We start from the raw sequence: 10676 nt of genomic DNA on the forward strand, positions 1-10676 counted from the left end.
CAAAACACCAAACCTTTTTTTTTTTTTTTTTTTTTTTTTTTTGTAATTCAGTGAATAAAAGACAACCATTATCGTCTCCCCTCAATGAAACTTTTTAGCAAGTGAGATTCTGGTGATTTAGTGGGGAGGGAATTCGATATTAAAAGATTAATTTCATTGCGCCATGGTATTCCATGTGAAACAAAAATTATCGAGCAATTCTCATGTGTTTTTTTATATTGGATGTGCATCATATCAATTAACGATAGTGGAAGTCTTTTTCTATTATGTGGGATAGATTACATGAATCAAACAATACTGTAATTTTATTATTAGTTGTCTTATATTCTGTCCAATAACTTAATATAAATAATAAACTTTATTAATTAAATCATTGATTATTTATATGATATATTAATGATTAAACATATAGTCTTATATAAATTTTAAATTTGTAGTTATGTAATTCAGTTATCAATATTTATTTATATTTTTTAAAAGTTTATTATAACACTCATTTGAAATTTTTTAATGAAATATTAATTGATTTTAAAATTTTATAAAAGTTTATAAAATTGATTTATTCAATAAAAAATTTTAATTTCACGATTAGATTAGTGAAATTTACTTATTATGTTCTTTGTCTAAGTTTTAAGTGATAAATGTTATAATTTTTAAAATAAATTTGAAGTTACAAAATTTAATACATTTATTTAGAAAAGTTAGTAATTTGATTGAATAAAAAATAAAAAACTGCAAATAAAATAGTACAAATGGGTAAATAGTAATTTGATCGGATTAAATTGGATGCAAGTAATATAAAACATATATTATTATTGTTTTATCTAATATTCAAATTTATATTTTAAAAATTAAAACATAATGATGGATTAAATTGTATTTTTCAAACCTTAATTTCTACATTTAAAGTGGAATTCTCAATTTTGGATTAATTTAAAAATTACATTTTTTATCACAATTATTCAAATTTTATCTCTGATTAGAACATTCTTTAATGGATTTTACTTTTTACTTATCTTCTAACTAAATTATAATCAAATGCAAAAATTAATTTCACGGTACATCTTCAATCTACAAATAAATTTAAAAATATTTTCTTACAATGCTAAAAAAATTGAGTATGAGAAGTATAAAACAGAAAGAAAGAAAAAACAAAATAAAAATGTCTCGTGTAATTAAAAAAATATATATGAAAAGAGAAAAAAAAAGTATAAAAAATATAAAGAAAATGAAATATAATAGAGATATTGAAAATGAAAATATAATCAAAATGAAAATGAATAATGATCATTCTCGTCTAATAGAGATATTGTCACAATGACACGAATAGGAAGAACTATCATATCAAAAATCTCCAAGACACGACATCATCATTAAAAAGCATATCTAATCAGCTAACTCAAATTCTACAATAACAGGAACCTGGTAAAACATTGAAAACATTCCGGTCCTTATACAAAGTTCAATAAGCTTATACAGCACAACAACACAAGGAAAAACAAGCCAACAATTAGGAATCCCATTACAGCGTTGTCAGAATGTGTATGTTTATATTAACGGTGAGTTTGTCAAAATCAATTGACACTGTAATTTTGTTGAAACATGAACGTATAGTTTCTGTCAAAATCAGTGACTCCCTGATTCTGCTATTCTCACCGCAAATCCACACATACACATCGTATAAATGCAAATATAAGGGATCCCTTTGAAATTAGCCTCCAGGAAGTGACACGTTAATGTCAGCAGAAGGGTTATCCTTTTTATCCGGTGCTGGCACAGCAGACCAATTATCTCCACGGAAGGAAGATGCTGATGATAGAATAGGTATTGGATCAGTGATGGGAACAACAGCGGTAGATGTCACAGTTGATATGATATCATGTTTCTGAGTTATTGGCTTCTCATGTTGGTTTCCTGCCATAAAACTACCAACCACTACCTGTTACATGTTTCAAATCAGAATCAATTAAACTATGTATCAAGTAAATACTAAATCACTAGCTAATGCATGTTGCTAGAAATTGAGTTGTCATTGCAATGTTTGATCTTGGTGCTTTGCAGAATATCTTTACGCAATTTCAAAGATTAATCTCTTCGAAGATAAAAAGCGCATTTAAGAGTTGTCTTTCTCAAGTAGTAAATTTTCACTTGCACAAGTCAGAGATCCAATCCAGACCACATGCTAAGAGACTCGAATTGCTTTCCAGTTGAACCAACCAATCTAAAAAGATTTATTTGATTTGAAACAATGTGTTTTCCTTTTTATTTTCTATTTTACCTTTTAATTGCAAAATTGTCCCCTTATAGATAGAATACATACCTGCACTGGACTTGCAGCCACCAACAGACCAGCTACTCCTCCGCCAACAACACGTCCATTGGGACTTGCTAAAGAAACACTCATACCCCCTGATCTGCTTCGTGTTCCTCCACTTTCATTTGGCATGAATGAACCAGATAAAGACAAAATTTCAAACAGTCCCTGAAAAAACCAGCAAGGAAGGCTAAGGAAGCAGTAATACTTCAAATATGAATGCAAGATGACGAGCATGGACGTTGGATGAAGATCAGACAGTCAAATTTTGACTTCACTAAGTCGGCTTTAAAATTTACAAGTGAACCAGATAGCACTCTTTTCTAAGAGACAACACACTTAACATTATATCACAAAACAATACATGATAGAAACTCAAGATCTATAAGAGGAAATGATAATATCAATTTGCACAAATGCTTCACCTCATATGTCAATGTGCCTCCAGAAGAATCGGGCTGACGAAGCGTGACACTTTTTATGACGCCATTTGCTGAAAGAATGCATATAGCTCGAGGCCCTTGCTGAGAAAATGATATTACCTTCATAGTAACATCCTAAGATAACCAAAAGAAAATGATATCACTTACCATGATAAAAAAGATAGTGATCACACAGTTATTGCAGGAAATTAACATGTTACTAAATCCTATCTCTCACTGTCATTTACGTTACATAACAGGATTACAGAATATGATATTTGTGACACTTACCTCTCCAGCATTAACAGTGATGATGTGGGGTGTAAAATTTGAACCAACTGAGCAAGGGACCCATTCACCTAAAAAATGATTAAAAAGTTTCCAATAAGTAATAATAATCAAATTGAAAATGTCAAAACAGTCTGTGAGTTTCAAAATTCAATTATAAGCATCTCTAATGTGAGTCAAATTAAGAATCTTATTATTTGACCTTGAGAATCTAAATTCAACTTAGAAGAATGAATTTGAAAGTTTCTATAGGTCATTGGAATTGTTGAAGTTAATTCACTTTCATTAATTTTTTTTCCAAAGAAGTCACACTTAAAAGCAAGTGTATGAATGAGAACACTTCAAAGAATCTTTTGTAACGAGAGTGCAATCATTTCTCATAACTTTTAGAGTGAGAAAGTTTGTAGAGTGGTATATTGATTATGCATATCCAATGTACATTAAATATTAGATTAGCATGATATACACGAAAAACAACTCTATGAAGCTTAAACTATTGCATTTTCTTGGGCTATTGTTGAATTGAAAAGTAGACTTCTAGATTAAATATGTTTACACATTGGGACTAAATAGTTAATATCTCATTTAATTAAATGAAACTTCAACAGGACAACATTAATTTGCAAGTATGAGTATCATAACAATCCATATAAGCAATAAGCAATTAAGCTGTATTGGAAGGAAGGAAGGACCACTTAACTGCAGTAGCTAAACTACTTAGTAGTGAATGCAGTTGACGACAAAATACCAAAAAGAAAACCACATGTCAACTTAGACTTTGGATCTCTTATTGACACAATAATGCAAATCCGCAATAATATTAAAGTCCTTTGAATTCAACTACTCATGCAAAACACCAGAACCAAATAAAAAAACAATTAAAAAAATATCATCATTTAAAATTTCCACCTATTTGGCTTTTGATCAAGTGTCATGGCATGTTTTTTAGTCAAAGACTGTTCAACATCAGTTGCAGAATATTAGCATAACATAGTAGCTAGAATTAGATAAATTTGGTTCGAACCAAATAACAAGCATAGCAATTAAGTTAACTAGATTCCACCTTCACATACATCACAGACCCACAAAGCCAACTCACTTTTCAGAACTATAAGGTAAGGGCATCCAATCAATCAGAGGTCCCACATCTCAATTCAAATCCCCATAAGCCATAAACATAAGTCAAACACTGATTCCAAATTTCCATCAACACTAACAACACAAACTCAACACAACCCATGAAGCACATAAACTCAACACATCGACATGAATAATAATTAAATATATTTAATATGTTGAACACTAAGTCACGCCTTCGAAAAGAAGTGTGGTTAACCCAACCCTAATCCTAAGCATTGACATTTCACACAATATTTTTAAAAATTAAATTAAAATGTGGAGACATAAAATATAAAAGATATTCTTTAGTTAGTTAGTACCTATATACTGATTATTGTGCGACTCAAATCTGGCCTTGCTCACTGAGCTAACTGGCCGCACTTTTCCACGCTTCTCCGCCGTGAAATCGATCACTGGCGGCAACGGAGCTGAAGAAGATATCGGCTTCGGAGACAACGCCATCGTCACCGAACCATCCGGTGCATACTTTCTCGGACGACCTCTCTTCTTCTTCTCCGGCATCGTCGTAGCTGCCGGTGATGCCGATATCGCCGCCGTATGCGGCGGAGGAGGCGGCTGATCACTTCCTTGAACCGCCGTAGAAGTATGAGCCGCCGATCCAGTTGCTGGAGTTTGGTTGTCGGTTCTCGGAGCTACATGGTACTCCGACGGAGCATCCGATCCGACCACCGTAACGCCACCACTAACACCGCCACTAGCCTCCATGTTTTTAAACACTTAATAACTCACACATCAATATCTCATCATTTTCTTCAAACTAAATCACTCAAAATTCACTGCTACACTGGTAAATATTTTATTTTTGTAAATGACAGATGAAAAATTTAAGCTAAATAATCGAATTTAAACTAAAGCTTGAGAAACTGAGCATAAAACAAGAACTAAAGAAACTTCAAATTTGCACCATTTACATAAAATTCATCGTTTAAAATAATAGCAGGGTTAGATGAAACAGAAGAGGAAATAAATATAAAATTTAAATGAGGAAAAAAAATAATATTATGGTTTTGAGAAAAATATATTGTGTGAAAAGAAAGAGTGATATTTGAATTTTTGGAGTTTCCAAAGGTAATGAAAATGGCTAAATAAAATGAATCCTTGTTTTGTTTTATTGTTCAGGTAATTGGGTTCCTAACTTTCCTAAGACTGTCCAAATTGAGATTAAAAAAATAATCAGGAAAAGGAGATATAATGAATAGAGTATTAAAATATTATTTCCATGAATTAGTATAAAATGAATGAATAATATTTAACTAAAATAATTATTTGGATATGGTTGGAATCTGGTGGAGAAATATATAAAATAGTTTTAAAGTTGTTGGGAGGGCTTTCTCATTTTAAAATATACATTGTGTGAATATGGGCAAAATAAAGAAGAGGAAAAAAAATCACCACACATGTTACCATATGGGTGCATAAAATTAGGATTAGATTAGACAAATGAAAAAGTAAAATAGGTTGCCTAGAAATAAAGAAATTATCCTATAAGGGAAAAGGAAAGCATGGTAGGTATAGTATCCAAGGGCAAGCCACCTATGACAATTTCATAAGAGGTGTGTTAAGACACAAGTCTTGGATGTGTATGGTGTTAAAATTTATAAGAGAAAAAAATCTATATAAAATTTAAAATTAATTGTGGTTTTAATTTATTTATTTTTATTAATTTATGAAATCAATCTTTTTATTTTATAATTTATATTTTTTATTTTAATTTTTTAATTAAAAGGTAACGATGTAATATATTAAAAAGAATGTATTATATGATATAATGATGTAAATTTATGAAATCTTAATAAAATATTTTAAAAATTTAATTATTCACTTTGTAAATTTTTTATTTTTGTAATTTAATTAATAATACATAAATAATTAATACATTTATATGGTTTTATATCATTAAATTGTATGTCGTGTTATTTAAAATATATTAAATCATCATTTTGTAATTTTAAAATTTAAATGAGAAACTAAAATAGTTAACTTTTAAAATTAGAATATCAATTTCGTAACTCGCCGAAAATAAATGACCTAAAGCTACAGTTAAATCTAAAACTTAAAAATCTTACATAATATTGTATTAATGTTAGATTTTGTTTTCAACAAATATTTTTTATATCATATTTTAGTTTATGTCTTGGTGTGGTGTCCATTTGATTCAAATTGAGAGTTCAACTTTGATCTAGTATAAATACAATCAACGATTTTAGTGTCTTCTATTTAAAGTTTTAAAGACATTAGTATTTCAAACACTTCAACTATATTATATTTTTAGGATTTATCACATTTATATATTTTATTATTTTATAATATTATTTTGACTGTTGTAAATATATTCACAAATTCATTATTTTTTATTTTTAGCGACTTTAAACGGTATTATTTTTAATCGACGTAATTACTATCTATTTAAATGAATGAATACTAATTTTTTTAATAAAAAAAGTTATTTATTTATACTTAAGAAGGTTAAATGGATAAGATATAAAATTGAAAGGAACCAACTTGTATTGGTTTAGAGGTCGTAAGTGACATGAACACTTTAGACATGTGGTTATGAATTTAATTTTTTAATCTTTATTACTTTTATGAGATTAATTTCTTCCTCTGACGTATTTATAAAATTTTGATTTGAATAGAATTCACTTTATGTGTTTAATATATTATTTTGATAAAGATTAATTATTGTTTAATCATAAATACTTTTCTTTGTTTGTAAATAGAATAACAAATAAATTTATATATAATTGTGAGATATTAAATTTAATTCTGAAATATAATATTTAGTTTAATAATATCAATGTTTCTCAGTTAAAATAATCTTATAGATTAAAAGATAAATACTTTAGTATTAATATTCTGTATATTTTATTAAATAATAAAAGAAGAAGTTAACTAATATTTGAAAAAAGTAATGTTATAGAAACTAAAAGTAAAACAAAGATTTTCAAACTCTCTTTTAAATTAATCAATTTAAATATATCTCTCTGTACCATCTTCAATAAATAATAATAATAATACTAATAATAATAATAATAATAATAATAATAATAATAATAATTTATTTTCGCTTGAAATAGTAAAAATTGTCGTTGACTATGGATCTAAGTAATAAGTGTATTCAGGGTATTTGTTAAAGAAATCAAAATTAAAAATTTTATACTAAAAAAAACAAACTTTAAACTTTTAAAATATAATTTTAAATGCACTTTTATTATAAAATTATTATTTTTAGTTGTCTAACAAGTATATTTATGATATTTGTTAGTATTTTTTTTTATTATTAAACATAAAAGAGATGAAGATATAAATAATTTTTATATTGATTAAATATAAAAGATAATTACAATAATAAATATAATAAAAAATATAAACTTAAATTAGAAAGAAAAAAACTAATTTTTAATTAAAGTAAGTAATTTATAAATAATTTTTAACTAAAATAATTATTTTGTAACTAATTGTGAATTTAATATTTTTTTAATGAATGATGATGATCCTGCATTTCTACGACTATTCGTAAAGCCCACTCAACCACTTTATTCATTATTTCTGTGGTACGAAGTTTGAATCGTGTGTAGAGTGTTCTTTTAGGCCTCCTTTAAAATATATAAATTAATAAAAAGTAGTATATAAGTCGTGATATTCAAGTAATCTTGTATATGTAAGAAGAAAAAAAAACTTAATGTTCGCACTTAAAAAATAGTGTTTGGTCATCAAGTCTATAAAACGTTGATATTGTTAAATCAAAGAATATGTCTCCATTATATTATCTTCTTTATACATAAAAAATAGTATTTTTATTTTAAAATTAAAATTTTTGTTCTCAAATTATTTTATTTGTAGGAATTTTGGTTTAAACTCAAAAAATTGTGATTTTTAGTATTTTTTTTTAAATTTATAACTGGAACAATAAATAAATAAAAAATTAAATAAGTCTTTAATCTCTATAAATATATTATATTTTGTGTTTAGTCGATCTAAATTTTTTCTTCAAACAATGGTTTTTTTTTAAATATTTTCTATTAACAATTTTTGAGAGATTAAATAAAATATAGGGTAAATTACATTCGTGGTCCCTTAACTTAATTTCAGTTAACGCTTTAGTCCTTTATGTTTTTTTTTTTTTTTTTTTCTGAGTTGGTCTTTTATTTTAATTTTAAGTGACAATTTGATATTTTATGTTTTAAAATATCAACAATGTTATCCTTTTTTTTTACAAAAATTCAAAAAAAATCATCAAAATTTTCAATCAAAATCTATAAAATTAATAATCATCTTCAATATAATGCAAATTTCATCAAATCCATAACTCAAATATTCAAATAAACTCATATTTTCATCTCCAAAAACATCAAATAAAGAATGAAAATATGAGTTTATTTCAAGATTTAAGTTATGAATTTGATTAAATTTGCATTTTATTGAAGATGATAATGAATTTTATGAGTTTTGTTTGAAAATTTTGATGATTTTTTTGTAAAAAAAAATGACAACATTGTTGACATTTTAAAACATAAAATATCAAATTGTCACTTAAAATTAAAATAAATGATCAACTCGAGAAAAAAAATAAAGGATTAAAACGTTACCTGAAATTAAGTTAAGAGACGCAGATGTAATTTAATCTAAAATATAATATATTTATAGGGAGAAAAATTTATTAACCGGATAAAAAAATATAGGATCAAACATCCCTATTTTAAATATAAAAAAATAACTCCATTAAAGATTAATAAGCATCACCAAAGACAACCAATAAGATTTGTCTATCATTGATTTGACCCAAAAGCAAAACCTTAATTTAAGTTTTTAGTCCCACTAAGATTAAAGTTTTAATTCAATAAAAAAAAATTCAAACGAAATCTCATTCTAATCAAAAATCCGATTATTGTCATTCTTCTGAAGTATTTCACTTAAACATTTGATATATGAATGAAAATCACAAAAGTGTTAAACATGATCAAAGTACAATGTAAAAGTGCACTACAAAATTCCATACACTACAAAATTGCATCTTATGCCTTACCAAAAAGCATGCAATTAAAGAACAAATGTTTCAATGTTTCTTCTTCCCCTCGACCAAACATACATAACATTGTGCATGCTTTTAAAATAAAAGTGCACTACAAAATTTCGTTCACTAAAAAATTACATTTTATGCTTTACCAAAAAACATGCAATTAAAGAATAAATATTTCAATGTTTCTTCTCCCCCTCGACCAGACACACATAATATTGTAGATGCTTTTAAAATTTTGCGTTAAATCAAGTTATCCTTCATAAGAATCCTATTGTTAAACACTATTTAAATCCTATTGTTAAACACTAATTAAGCAAATAACGCAACTTGTAACAATGTCAAATTATTTCCTTTATAGGAATCCTATTGTTTAACACTCTCTAAATAAAAATTGTAGTTTTCCTTTATAAATCATTTTTATTTAAAAAATTATATATTTAAAGACCTTTATTAACATTTGTCTTATTTTTAATTGGATTCTTAAAATTTAAATATTGATATTGCATCAAATAAATTTAAGGAAAAATACCGAACTTTTCGTGCACATTTGAATTGGTTTATTTCAAAGAAACGATGTCTTTAAGAAAATAATAAAGTTGTTAAAAAGTAATTTGTTAAATAAAATTCCCAAACCAAAATGAAAACTATGGCAAAGCAAAAATGTTTAATTGCATTCTTGAGAGTTTAATTTAATATATATAACAATTTTTACCTTAAAATTTAGTTTATTTTTAATTTTACATTATTTAGTGCATATATATTAAAATTAAATAACGCAACACTAATATGTCATTGTCATGTCATTAAATTTAACTACGTATACGTCAAATAAGGTAAAATTGAATGAATCATCAAACTAAACAATAGCTATAATCGCTCAAAAAACTATATATATTAAAATAACACAATTGCAATATTTTAGAGTCAAAATGAAATTAAACCAAAAAAGAAATATGAGATAAGAACAAACTTGCCTTCGGTGTTTTTATTTCTTTATAGAAGACTTCAGTGCTTTTATTTTAAAAAAATAATAACAATAAATATAGGGTGACAGTCTTTTGACTGCAAAATTACTTTCCGCAACTTAGTATGAAATTGGCATGTTTGCTTTTTTTGTTTTCATTTGCAACATTATCCTAAGTATATGCCCAGAAATTTTGAACTTGTTTTTATATATGATAAATTATACTTTTGATACTTTAAGTTACTTTTAAGTTTTATTTTCATCTTTTAAATTTTATTTATTTTATTTTGGTTCTTTAAATTATTAATTTTAAACACTTTAGTTATTTAAGCTATTTTTATTATATTTTAGTCTATTAAGTTATAAATATTCAATATTTTAATTTTTTAATTTATAAAAAAAAGATTTGATCACTTAAATTAGTGTTAGATATTATTTAAAAATATTAAAATGTATAAAATTTATAATTTAAAAAATTAAAGTGTTTAAGATTTATATCTTAAGAGATTAAAATGAAATGAAAATAAC

The 10676-nt window shown here is 25.8% G+C and overlaps 1 protein-coding gene across 1 annotated transcript; it reads right to left on the bottom strand.

Moving 5' to 3' along the window:
* Window positions 1–1262: 1262 nt before the first annotated feature.
* Window positions 1263–5099, bottom strand: LOC101496521 (AT-hook motif nuclear-localized protein 1). Its single transcript, XM_004515701.4, has 5 exons — window positions 4464–5099; window positions 3028–3095; window positions 2740–2871; window positions 2321–2482; window positions 1263–1939 (listed from the first exon to the last, which is right to left on the bottom strand). The coding sequence occupies exons 1-5, from the start codon at window positions 4867–4869 to the stop codon at window positions 1712–1714; spliced, it is 996 nt and encodes a 331-aa protein (XP_004515758.1). The 5' UTR covers window positions 4870–5099; the 3' UTR covers window positions 1263–1711.
* Between the last annotated feature and the right edge of the window lie 5577 nt (window positions 5100–10676).

Source organism: Cicer arietinum, chromosome 7 (genome assembly GCF_000331145.2).
Source record: "Cicer arietinum cultivar CDC Frontier isolate Library 1 chromosome 7, Cicar.CDCFrontier_v2.0, whole genome shotgun sequence".
NCBI lineage: Eukaryota > Viridiplantae > Streptophyta > Magnoliopsida > Fabales > Fabaceae > Cicer > Cicer arietinum.